A 13,305-nucleotide genomic window follows, 5' to 3' on the forward strand; every position below is an offset into this window, starting at 1 on the left:
CCGGACCAGGAGTCTGTCATACACAGATCGTTCAGTGCAACGCCAACAGAATGTAAAATTCTGTTGGCCTTGGTTCAGTGTATGGGTTTGTCTGCCGATATAACGCTATCGCGCGCCTCCCTTCTAGAGATGATGCCATATCTTCTCGAGTCTTTGCTGAGACTGAAATCGGTGCGGAGATCGTTCAAACTGTCTGAATATAGTGTGTGTGTGTGTGTGTGTATGTGTGTGTCGATAACGACAATCGTTCAGACAGTCGTTTAGACAATGGGGGCCTTTAGACCAGCAATCTCAAGTCCCTTCCTTGTCATTATGCCCACGTTTACCGTCCCAAATTTGAAAGATTGAGCTTGCTTCTTCAGCTGTGCCTGCTTATAGTGCAGTAGCCCTGGCATGGCCACAGATTTAAGGGCATTAGTCTGTAGTCGCTTTCAAGCGACGTCTTAACAATGGAGTTTTCAGTGCAGCAGCAACTGTATGAAACTCAGCCACGGCCCATAAAACTCTCAGCCACGGCCCATGAAACTCTCAGCCATGGCCCATAAAACTTTCAGCAGCGGCCCGATGGGGTCCTGTGTTGTTGGCACCAATAGCAGTGCCAGACGCACGATTATATGTAACTTCAACCTTGACTAAAATAAAAATTACTGAGGCTAGGCGACTGCATTTCGGTATGTTTGATGACTGGAGTGTGCATGATCAACATAATAATTTGCAGCTCTCTAGCCTCAGTAGTCATTAAGATCTGAGGGCGGACAGAAAAGTGCTGACGGACAGACAACGCCATTTTAATAAGTTTTCTTTGACAGAAATCTAAAACTCATTGAACGGCTCACTGCTTAATTTGTTTTGGCGGGTATTACGAATTGGTGTCCTTCTGATCCCACCTTCTCCTACTTTTCATACATGAAAATGAGTGATCCTCAGTTGTACAGTTTGGTGAATATTTGTTTCCCTCTTCGGCAAAACTCTGGATCTTCTTGTTTTTTCCCTGTCCCCTGTGACCTGTCCATTTAGGGAGTTATCACGACCTTCAATGTGATGTGTGGAGACGAAAGGTTAGTGGAATGTTGTTTGTTTGTATGGTGTTTTTACGTTGCATGGAACCAGTTGTTATTCAGCAACGGGCCCAACGGCTTTACGTGGCTTCCGAACCACGTCGAGAGTGAATTTCTATCACCAAAAATCACATCTCAAACTCCTCAATGGAATGGCCGAGAATCGAACCCGCGACCACCGAGGTGAGAAGCAAACACCAAACCAACCACGCCACTGAGGCGCTGATTAGTGGAATGTGCAGGATTCGCCATTGTTTGTATACATGCGAAGATCGAGGCCTAAACATATTCAGCTGTGATTTCTGTGTAGGTGTATGAAACACCTAAGCTTATGGAAGCTTTAGGTAAGGTGTGAATGAAAGTGATGTGTGTGTTGCATGTGTGAATTTATTTAGCGCGTTAAATTGTAGTAGGTCCGCTGAAGATACCATTTTACTCGATTACAAGAGAGCCGTTGTAGTAAAGTCAACAGTGATTTTGCTAAATAACTTTCTATTCCTGAATTAATTTTGGTCTTATCATTTTACTTAAGTCAAGAATGCATTAAAATACCGGGCACTTGGGTAATTTTTTCAGTACTGAAAAATTTAATCACATTTAAATTCTCATAATGTGTTGGAGTTCTAAACTGTATTGTTTGCTGTCGTTTTTGTTTAAATCTGAACCAGTTTTGCAAAAGTTTTAAAGAATGTAGTGACAATAAGCTAGAAAAAGTATAAAGCATGTAAATCCATGAAATACACGTTTGAACTTAGTCTTGACTGACAAAAAGAAATAATCTAAAGAAATAAGGACCCTCATCATGTTTGCGGCAGTTGGACACTGCTAGGCATAGGTGCCGTATTCATCAACATAAAACAGCCAATGACTGTCATATGACTACATCAGGCTAAAGAATAACAAAGAATAGACTATAATTTTATAAGGAAAGCTTAGTACAAGGAAAAATAATGTTGATTAGCCCAACAACTTGCATAAATATAAGCAGTAAATGTGATAAGGAACCTGAATGTGACATTACGATGTGAATTGAGCTATGATCTCACGCCAGCACTTATGGCGGGAACGTCACTGTTCGAAATGACGGTCGAGTTTTCCCTGATGGTGGAAGTTTCGCTTAATTCGGTCCCCAGCTCTTCGTCGTCTATGTAGTATTGTTCGCTTCTCATCGAGTCTCGTCCGTTCTTCTTGCGTTCTTTCTTCTTCCTCTTGGCTTTTGATATGGTGGCGTTTCTTCTGTCCTCGACATCCTGGAGTGTCTCTGGCAAAGGGGTGTTTCGCGTCTCTGGTAAGAGTGGGACTAAGAGTCCTCCGAGTATACCCGACGATCCGAACGTTACTCCAACGGCCCAAGAACTGTGCTGCGACTGTGAATGAAGAACAGACGCAAATTTATTTAGAAAGTAAGGTAAAGTTGAACTTAACAAAATGCACAAATAACAGTTATACTGAATCCAGCTCTGAAAATTTTGGCGCACTTAACCGTATTGAGGGGATATGCCAAGAGAAGATTGAAAATTGGAGTTCTAAAATATAAATCAATGCGACAGTCCAAAAAAAAGAAAAAGAAAAAAAAAGTGGAGTGTTGTAGCTTGGTAAATAGACATACGTAGATGCTAGCCAGTGGGTTCTCTATTGCCGCTCTCCCTAAGAGGATTATTTTGTGCTGCTCGCTTTACATAACTCCAGGATCTACCAGCAAACATATTTGCTGAATTAATTTATTTATTGTTTGCTGTTTGTCTGTTACATTCTGTCCATTTGCTTTATTCATTATTTTCTGTTCTTTGGAAGCTTATTGTAAGCTAGTGGCCTTTCAGATTTTTCATGTTAGCTGGTTTTATTAATGTAATAATGTGGTTCGTCACTATGTTACTTTGAATTCCACCTTTTGCCTTTCACTGGATTCGGATTCCAGTAACTATATTATATCTATATATATAGATAATTATATATATATAATGATATATACATATATATTTTCATATATATATATATATATATATATATATATAATATATATTTATCTGTACTGTCCATCCGCCTGTGGTGTTTTTGTATGGTAACACTGCGTCCCGGGCTTTAGATAGTTACGCTATGTGTAAGTTTTAGGTAAATAAAAGGATATCTGGGTGTACATTTGCAACTGAAAAGTGTTTTAATAATTTACTGTATGCGAATTACACGTTAATATTCGGAACAGGATATTATTATAATCGTTGAATGTAACTATCTAAAGCCCGGGACGCAGTGTTACCATACAAAAACACCACAGATGGAAAAAAAGAGTATGGTTTATTGCTCTTTAATAAGACTGTCTGACAAATATCTGCATAAAACTATCTTGGACTTTATATCATAATTGCAAATTGGCAAATATCTGCATAAAACTATCTTGGACTTGATATCATAATTGCAAGTTGGAATCCTCAAACAAATTCTTCCGCTTTCATCATCTCTCAAGAATCAGTAGCCTGGTAAGGCCCGCCATTAACGTTCAGTTATGCCTGCGCAGTTATAACTGCAACGCCCAACTGTGCAGTTATAACTGCGCAGGCATAACTGAACGTTAGTGGCGGGCTTAATATATAGATTTTGGATTGAAAATACACTCCTAATGTTGGCAATGAGTGGCTGGATTTGTATGACGTACTACACTTGTTTTGTATCCCCGAGTCAGGTTAATGTTGTAAGCATATCTGCGTACGTCATAAGTGGGTACTGGTTATATATGCTATAGTAAAATTGTGAAACCAGGGATTTCACGAGATCCCTAAAATTTTCAGGGAATTCGTGAAATCGCCAATTCACTTAGGGACATTTTATCCCCGAGGGGCTAGTTACTAAGCACGTAGAAGCAGTGTGTACTAGATGAATCACTGTTTCGCCGTGTTTAGTAGTACTTAACCCCTCGGAGATCCAATGCCCCTAAGTGAATTGGTGATTTCACGAATTTCCTAAAAATTTTAGGGATTTTGTGAAATCCCTGGTTTCACAGTCGTACTGTGAACATTTTATATATCTATATATTATATATATATTATATATATATATATATATATATAGATATATAATTATATTATATAATAGATATATCTATATATATATATATATATATATATACACACACACAATGTGACATGTAACTAATTCCACCCACCGTTTGTCGATTTATATTCGTCCACTTAAAAGAATGATAAGATAATGTGCAAACACTTAATGTTCACCACAAAGAAAATAGATATTAGTGGATGTATTGAATAAATAAATGAGATCTTCCAGCCAGTGAACTTATGATGTGTGAGGAGAATGGTTTGGGTATTCTAAAACCGTATGAAATAATTAACCAGTTGTATTGGTGACTCTTCGAACTTGCGAAATTACATTCGAGTGAACGAGAGGAATTCGTCATTAAACGCAATTTTTAATTGTGTATTCACAGTGTTTCACTTTAGGAGGATTTATTTTAGTGATAGAAATTCATTTCTCGATGTGGTTCGGATCCCACAATAAGCTGTAGGTCCCGTTGCTAAGTAACCACTTGGTTCCTAGCCACGTACAGAACTATCCAATCCTTCGGGCCAGCCCCAGGAGAGCTGTTATTCAGCTCAGTGGTCTGGTTAAACTAAGATATACTTAGTATTAATTAAAAGTGTCATCACTATAGCAGACTTCAGAGTTTTATAATTTATGTCGTTTGCGAATTTTAACCTAGCACTGCCATCTCTTAAGTATATCTTAGTTTAACCAGACCACTGAGCTGATGAACAGCCCTCCTAGGGCTGGCCCGAAGGATTAGATAAATTTACGTGTCTAGGAACCAACTGGTCACCTAGCAACGGGACCTACAGCTCATTGTGGGATCCGAACCACATTATAGCCATCGCTTGAGAACATTGTAATTCCCTATGGAGTCCTTAATCATCTTTATGTATACATTTCCGTGATTGTGATTATCATGATGCAATGTGAATCATCCTGCACTTTGATGGCAACATTGACAGACGAGTGGGATTCCTACTTACTAAATAAGTATATCTTAGTTTTACCAGACCACTGAGCTGATTTGGTCACCTAGCAACGGGACCTACAACTTATTGTGGGATCCGAACCGCATTATATCGAGAAATGAATTTCTGGCACCAGAAATACATTCCTCTGATTCCGCGTTGGCCGAGCCGAGAATCGAACTTCGGACCACCGGATTGGTAGCCGAGCGCTAAAACCACTCGTCCAATGAGGAACTCCTACTTACTAAAACGTCGGTGATGAGGGGCGCGCAGGAAAACCCAATGCTTCCCATGACTGTAACGAAGGCGAAACCTCGCGCCCGGGCCTCCGTCGGAAAGAGTTCAGGGGCGTACATGTAATTAACCTGAAAAGGAATCGGCAAAGTTACTTATAATTGTGAGGACTGGTTTTCCGTATAATCAGCACCCGACATTCAAAGGATAAGTGATTTTTCATGCCATTAACTTTCCAACTATAAAACTATGAGGAGAGGAGCCTATGACAACCATTTCTACTAAAAGTAAACCGGTATCAAGTTATAAAGCTCTGCACCTCACGCGAATAGTGTCGTGTGCCCGCAACTGTGTTTGTGGAGTGGTCGCTTAGGAACCAGGAATGGAGGATTAAACTATATATATATATATATATATATATATATATATATATATAGAGTATATATATATATATATATTGCTCCTTGCTTTAAATACCATAAATGAGAGAACGCTTACTCCGATTGTGAACCGGAAGAGGTACCTGTTAAAATATGAGGTATTTGTTGGAATATTCTTAAACCACAGGCAAAACTCGCGCCAAAAAGATTGGATTTTAGAGATTCCTGTTCTTACACGCATAGCCTTTCGTTTTCTGCGATGGTTTCCCCATAATGCCAAGAGACTTCGCGATTTGGAGTCTTGATATTCTTCCCCCGCCACCTCTCATTACATTTCCTTCCCGTGAACCTCTTTTATGATCATAAGATATTTTCACGTTATCCTTAACTCGCTTTCGACTCTGGGATCAGTGTTCAAATGCTAAGGCACCCCACAGAAATGATTCCCTCAAGTTAACTGACAAAGTCATGTTGGAGCGAGAATCTCTCTCAATAATTAAGATAAAAAAAAAAGACAGTGAATTTAATGTGCACTGCTCAGTGCGCATTTTGAACGTCATGCCACTACTGAGCAATCGAACAACTCTTACTGGTAACCGAACATCCAGTCTTCAAGACGCTTTACAAATGGTACTGCTAGCAACTATTTTTTTTTATTCTCTGTGTAAAGTGAAGATTAGATTGTCTAACGGTGATTGGCGTTAGTAAATTACAGTTTAATCCACCTAACCAAGAAAGCCCTTCAACTTTTCAATTGTGAAATTGTGACATCTTGAGGTATCATGCTCTGAGGAGTTGGTAGATGGTCATTGCGTAGCACTTGTTTCGTATGAACGTACTTTTTGGCTCTTCGCGAGACAATGAGTGCTTCATATTCTCCCACATACACGTACATAGACTCATAATCATCACAGCGAGAGTTGCAAATGTTAAAGTGTCCTTTTTTTGCACGGTAGAAATTGACAAAGCTGAACCACAAACCTGATATGACCCGGCAACCAGCAGGAATCCTACCATCACCAGTACCCATTTGGCCCAGTAATATTCTGTGGAGGAGAGAAGCTGTCAGTAAGAGAAGCAATACTTTTTCCCATAACTTTATGTAATTAACAAACGTTCTTGTAGGAATTTGTGAACTCAATATATTTAGCAAAAGTTCTAGTAGGATTTTGTGAACTCTATATATATTTAGCTAGCAAAAGTTCATGTAAGATTTTGTGAACTACATTTAGCAAAAGTTCTTGTAGGCTTTTGTTAACTATATATTTAGCAAAAGCTTTTGTAGGATTTTGTAAACTATATATTTAGCAAAAGTTCTCGTAGGATTTTGTGAACTCTCTGTATGTAGCAAAAGTTCTTGTAGGATTTTGTGAACTATATATTTAGCAAAAGCTTTTGTAGAATTTTGTGAACTCTATATATTTAGCAGAAGTTTTCGTAGGATTTTGTGAACTATATATTTAGCAAAAGTTTTTGTAGGATTTTGTGCACCCAAATCTGTCATTGATTATTTGAGAAACTTAGAATAGCGCACAAAAAGACGAGCAGTGTATGTTTTTATTTTCCCTGAAGTTCATTTTGTGTAGTTTTAGAAAATTCCAAATTCAGTTATATGGTCCTGAAAACGGCGTAAAGCCATTCAAATACTTAAAGTATTGAGACCATGTAATTCAGCAATGGGAATTGACGCATATGAAGACTAAAATAATGTTAAACTTAAAACAATATAATGCTTAGTGAAAAATGCAAGTGACATATATAAAACACAATGAAAAGGGAGGCACATGGGAGAAATACATACTTATTTAGGAACAGGATTTAACATATTACAGTGAAAGCTGAATTTTTATGACATACAAAAACATTGAAACTGCTAAGAGGAATTTTTTTTAAATTAAAAATTGCTGGGTAGAGAAAAGTGGAATTTTGTAGCCATGGTGACATGGTTGGCGGAGGTGAAAAATCTTTGATAAGTCATGATAAGTCAAGAGGAAAAAAAAGTATATGACCTGGAAATATTCGGATGAAGGAAGAGAGGCTAACCTGGAAAACTCTGGTTAGATGGAGACTATCAGAGGAATTCGAAAGAAAAGTCCTTGATATATCGAAGAAACGTAAGATAAAACGTTAATGAGCCTTCTGTGTGGATATATGAAGTGACTGCCTTCTTGTAAGTTATCTGCACACGGGATTCAACCACAAGTCTACCTAAAATTGGTGCATGAAGTGATTGCTGTCCTGTAAGTTTTCTGCACAAGGGATTCGCCCACAGATCACTTAAAATTGTGGCCGTGACCGATGGGTTGTATATGGAGCCACCTCCAGCTCTGAGAAACTGCTTAATACTTAACACACTTATACAACTTACTGTAGGGAACAAGTAATTCCAGGAGGAGGAGCAGGCCGCCCAGGGCCAGCCCCGCCCACACCATGATCCTCCTTCCTATTTTCGTCGTGAGAGGCGTGATGATCAATATGGCTGATCCTTCCATTACGCCAGACAGCGCCAGGTACAGGAAAGGGTCTGTGCTGTCGGGAGAAGGAAAAAGATCAGTTTCCTGTTGACAGGATGGAGGTTGGAAGTGGATGATGGAAATTTTATATCGAGAAATTTATGACTTGAAGGCTACTAGCACAATACCTGATTGGATTTCATATTGATATAACTCTGTGAATTGAAGGCTACTAGCACAATACCTGATTGGATTTCATATTGATATAACTCTGTGAATTGAAGGCTACTAGCACAATACCTGATTAGATTTTATATTAATATAACTGTGAATTGAAGGCTACTAGCACAATACCTGATTGGATAACATATTAATATAACTTTGTGAATTGAAGACTACTAGCACAATACCTGATTAGATTTCACATTCATATAACTGTGAATTGAAGGCTACTATCACAATACCTGATTAGGTTTCATATTAATATAACTCTTTGACTTTAAAGCTACTAGCACAATACCCGATTAGATTTTATATTAACGCTTTGACTTGAAGGCTACTAGCAAAATGCGTCTTCTTTGTCGAAGGATTAATATTAGTTTGTGAAATGGACAAAGGATCTGTTCACATTAAAATGATTTCCATCATTCTTGTTGTTCATTATGAACTCAGATTGTTATGTAATCTAAGTTCATCTCCAACGTTCTACATTTCTTGTATTCTGCAATACATATCTTCATGTATAGGTACTTGTGTCTGGGAACAGTCTTAGTTGGCGCGCGATTTTTGGCACAGATTGGAGACCTAATGACCTGAAAATTCAATGGCGATTTTTGCCATTGCTGAGACATGCCTGAAGGGCTTTGAAACTTCCAAAATTGCTGAAATGGCCACATCTACGCATAGTTTCCTTCACGTCCCGAGGGAAGATGATGAGTTTGGCCTACTGCTTGATATACATCTGCAGCGAGTGTTCTTATCTGTGGTGATTTTAATCTGTGGATGGATATCTAGCCAGTGAAGTTGTCGAAGCGTTTAATGATCTGCCTGTGTTGCATCGTCTCGTTAACAATAAGCTCTACTGCAATAAGCGGTCATGACTAAACTGTTAATTTGATAATGAGGGTCCAGCGAGAGCTATGGAAGTGTTGTGGGGCCTGGATAAGCCGTCAACAAGTAACAAGATCGAATTTTGGTACCACCGTTTTGGCGGTAGACAGTTTTGGCGTTCGTTATTTTGACGATGAGGTTTTTGGCGCCAATTTAGACTCAAAACAAACGAGCTATTTGAAACCCATCTCGTATCTATAAAACGAAATATGGAGTGCATTGTAACTCGTTATAAGTTATTTTGACGTACAACTTCAGTATTGTTCCTAACGCTGAATTCATATCCGTCATTTATTGTGAAATTCAGTGTTGCTTGACAGTTTTCTTGGTATTGGTACAATGAGAACCGATTTTTGGTTTTCAATTGATCCTGCTACGGTCTGAGATTGCGTGATTTTTGTCGCATTCAACGTATAAATTAGGATGGAGAAATCACATAAATGCTCCATTTTGGTCTAGTGACTTTCATAATGAAATTGCATGTTTGCTTTTGAGGGTCATGTAAACAGTTTATTTGTGCAATAGCAGCGTCCCTTTCTACCTAATTTGAAACCCAAAACCCATTAGTGGCCATCGTATAAACTCTCTCTCTCTCTCTCGTCTCTCTCTCTCCTCTCTCTCTCTCTCTCCTCTCTCTCTTCTCTCTCTCTCTCTCAGCAACAAAAAGAACTCGAAAGAAAACCCAGTCTCTGAATGGAATAAGAGAATCTCCGTGCGTCAAAGACGAACAATGGTCACATGGAACGAGTCTTCTCTTGAATCTGTATATAGAGAACTTAAGGCATTTGTTTACGTAGAACTATAGAACCATTATCTGTACCTATTCACTAATCTTATGAAAAGAGAAGGATTATCTCTCTCTCTCTCTCTCTCTCTCTCTCTCATTAATTAACTGTAAAGGACGTGCATCCAGGAACCAGTTCCTCATTACGACTTTTCTTGAAAAGAACGTACCCTGAAAGCGAAGCAGGCTCTACTCTTCTACCGTCAGCGCGGTGCACTACAGGCATTTACTTAAAATTAAGGTTCTTTGCAGCGTGCCCCGGGCCCCTAGCTGCAACCCCTTTCGTTCCTTTTACTGTACCTCCGCTGTATGTTTTCTTCCATCTTACTTTTTTACCTTCAGTTTCCTTATAGGTCTAAGCGCTTGGCTTTAGCCTAAAATTTTATAGTCTATTCCAGAGGTGGCCAAACAGTCGATCGCCGTCCCCCCACAAACCTTTACAAACAAACAAAAACACAAGCATATATATATATATATATATATATATATATATCTATATATATAAATATATATATATATATTATATATATATATATATATATATATATATAGTATATATGTATATATAAAGTGAGGCAATTGTACTCATGTTTTATCGTGCTATGGCGCTATTTGAAATTTATTCCCCATGTAATATTATGTGGTAATGTAGTGTGGTAGATCGTAAAAGAGTAAATCCGAGTCCAAAAGTCTGGCTACCCCATGGATTCCAAAGCAGGCTCTGTCATTCCGTGGACTATTTACTGACCAGCTAGACATTGCTCACTACATTAATAAATATGCAATTACATTCATGCGCTCATCTCAGAAACTTTAAAACTGTCCCGCCTCGCGTGATCTGGGCTAATTCCCGTTGCACATTGCTATTAATTGAGTTAACCAGAACGCGCGTGACACCACTGTTGCAATGACAGCCGTCTTGTTGCGTGGCGCTGCGATCACGATTTCTACCGTGCTCGATTTGCGAACTGATCTTCGCATAATGGCAGCGATGCCTTGGTCGTCGAAAAGTAGGGCCGACGTTCATTACTCATTGCATTTGCAATTATTTTCTTTGAATAGTCATTAACACGTGCACGCATACAGTATATATATATATATATATATATATATATATATATATATATATATATATACATATATATATATATATATATATATTATATATATATATATATATATATATATATATATATATATATATATATAAAGATCTCGGCAGTTCTCGTTTTTAATTTTCCTCCGTAGCATTACTGTCTTATATATATACACATAGCATTACGTTTCATATATTTCGTGATCTAGTTATATTCATATATATATATATATATATATATATATATATATATATATATATATATATATCATGTGTGTGTGTGTATGTCTTGAAATGTTTCCTGGCAAAGACATGCATACGACTTTGTAATCAATTCTGCCGATGCTCTGTAGAGTCTAGATAACCACTTAAGAAGTCTTGGGAGTTATTAAAATCATCACTATCCTGCCCTGCACGTTTACCTGGTGAAGTTGTTGGCATTGATGACCACTCCCAGGTAGAGGCAGCTCTGCAGGAACCAGATGACGGGAGTCACCAGGATTATGATGCGCATGGCGGGGGAGCGCAGGTAGGAGCACACCTGTCTCAGGGCCTCCTGGATGGGCGTGATGAGAGAGACCCTCTCCTCGGCGCTCTCTGCCTCGTTGTCAATCGTCTGTGGGAGATAGAAACGGGGAATGGAATGAGTAGGCATATCTCATAAATTATTGACTGAAGGAAGTTGTTAAGAACGACAGCAAATGTGATTAGGCCTATCTCATGAATTATAGGCTGAAGGAAGTTGTTTAAGAACGTCAGCAAAAATGATTAGGCCTATCTCATGCATTATTTGCTGAAGGGAGTGGTTAAGAACGAAGCAAATATGAGTAGCCCTATATCATGCATTATTGACCGAAGGAAGCTGTTAAGAACGTTAGCAAAACTAAATAGGCCTATCTCATAAATTATTGGCTGAAGGAAGTTGTTTAAGAACGTCATCAAATATGAATAGGCCTATCTCATGAATTGTGTGCTAAAGGAGTGATTGAGAGTGTAAACAGATAACAGAGGGGATAAGCTTTTGAACCAGATGTCAGAGTAATTGAATAGGCCTATCTCATGAATTAGGGGTCGGAGGAAGTGATGAAGAAATAAACGAATGCGAAAGGGGGATAAACTTTTGAGCCAACCATCTGAGGAATTGAGGAAGGCCTATCCCATGATTTTTGGGCTGAAAGGAAGTGACTGAGAACGTGAACACATACGAATGGGGATAAACTTTTGAGCTTAACATCTGGGGACTTGAAATGAAAGGGCGAAAATTTTGTGTAAACCAAATTAATATACTACACACCTCTTCTGTAACCCCTTGTAACCTTATTACACTTATAGGCTGCCTTTTGGCAAGAGCTTGTGCTGGCACAAGGCCAGCTTCATCTCAACAAATCAACCATCCCCGAACATCTCACGAAACCTCATAAACATAGGTGAGTGACCTCTAGTAATTGATTTATTGACTACAGTTTCCCTGACGTCTCAGAAAAAAGGCCACAAGCTGCGACACTTAAAGAATACCGTAGGTTTTTAGTTTTCTGTAAAAGAAAACTAGTGAGATGCTATGTCTGTCCATCAGCATCTTTTTTGTCCTCGCTCATATCTTAAAAACTACTGAAGCTAGAGGGCTGCAAATTGGTATGTTGATTATCCACCCTCCAGTCATCAAACATTCCAAATTGCAGCCCTCTAGCCTCAGTAGTTTTTTTTTTTTTCTGGAAGGTTAACGTTAGCCATGATCGTGTGGCTGGCACAGCAACAACACAGGCCAGCAAAGCCAGCTGAGGGTTTCATGGGCTGTTGCTGAGATTTTCATAAGTGTTATACACTGTACAGAAAACTCGATTGCGGTGAAGAAACTTCAGCGCATTTTTTACTTGTTGATCAGTGAGATTAAAAAATCCTTGTTCGACTATATTGGGTAAGTGACCATTAGTACTATCATGCAATGATACTTTCGCCACACTATAGGGTTTGGGCAGTGCTTGGATGGGTGACCATTATTGGTTACCCGAGACCGTAACAAGGGTCTTGAGCCTATCAACAACAAGGCCATGGGCCGATCATCCTCAGTGAGGACTGAGAATTCAACTGGGTCTCGAAATCAATCGATAACCGCTGCTACAGCGATGACATTTGTAAATGCCAGATCAGTGACTGAACTGCGAATGGAATGTGTTGACCTT

General features: G+C 38.8%; 1 protein-coding gene across 3 annotated transcripts in view; it reads right to left on the bottom strand.

Moving 5' to 3' along the window:
• Window positions 1-1,963: 1,963 nt before the first annotated feature.
• LOC135203173 (solute carrier family 22 member 20-like) overlaps window positions 1,964-13,305 on the bottom strand; it is a 62,718-nt gene continuing 51,376 nt past the window's right edge. For all 3 annotated transcript variants that reach the window (XM_064232871.1, XM_064232870.1, XM_064232872.1), the window contains 5 exons: window positions 11,548-11,741; window positions 8,051-8,211; window positions 6,664-6,728; window positions 5,314-5,433; window positions 1,964-2,425 (listed from right to left, as the gene is read on the bottom strand). In XM_064232871.1, the coding sequence (XP_064088941.1) occupies window positions 2,093-2,425; window positions 5,314-5,433; window positions 6,664-6,728; window positions 8,051-8,211; window positions 11,548-11,741 (873 nt within the window). In that variant the 3' untranslated portion in view covers window positions 1,964-2,092. The remainder of the gene's footprint in view (window positions 2,426-5,313; window positions 5,434-6,663; window positions 6,729-8,050; window positions 8,212-11,547; window positions 11,742-13,305) is intronic.

The sequence above is a fragment of the Macrobrachium nipponense genome, chromosome 33 (assembly GCF_015104395.2).
Source record: "Macrobrachium nipponense isolate FS-2020 chromosome 33, ASM1510439v2, whole genome shotgun sequence".
Classification (NCBI taxonomy): Eukaryota; Metazoa; Arthropoda; class Malacostraca; order Decapoda; family Palaemonidae; genus Macrobrachium; species Macrobrachium nipponense.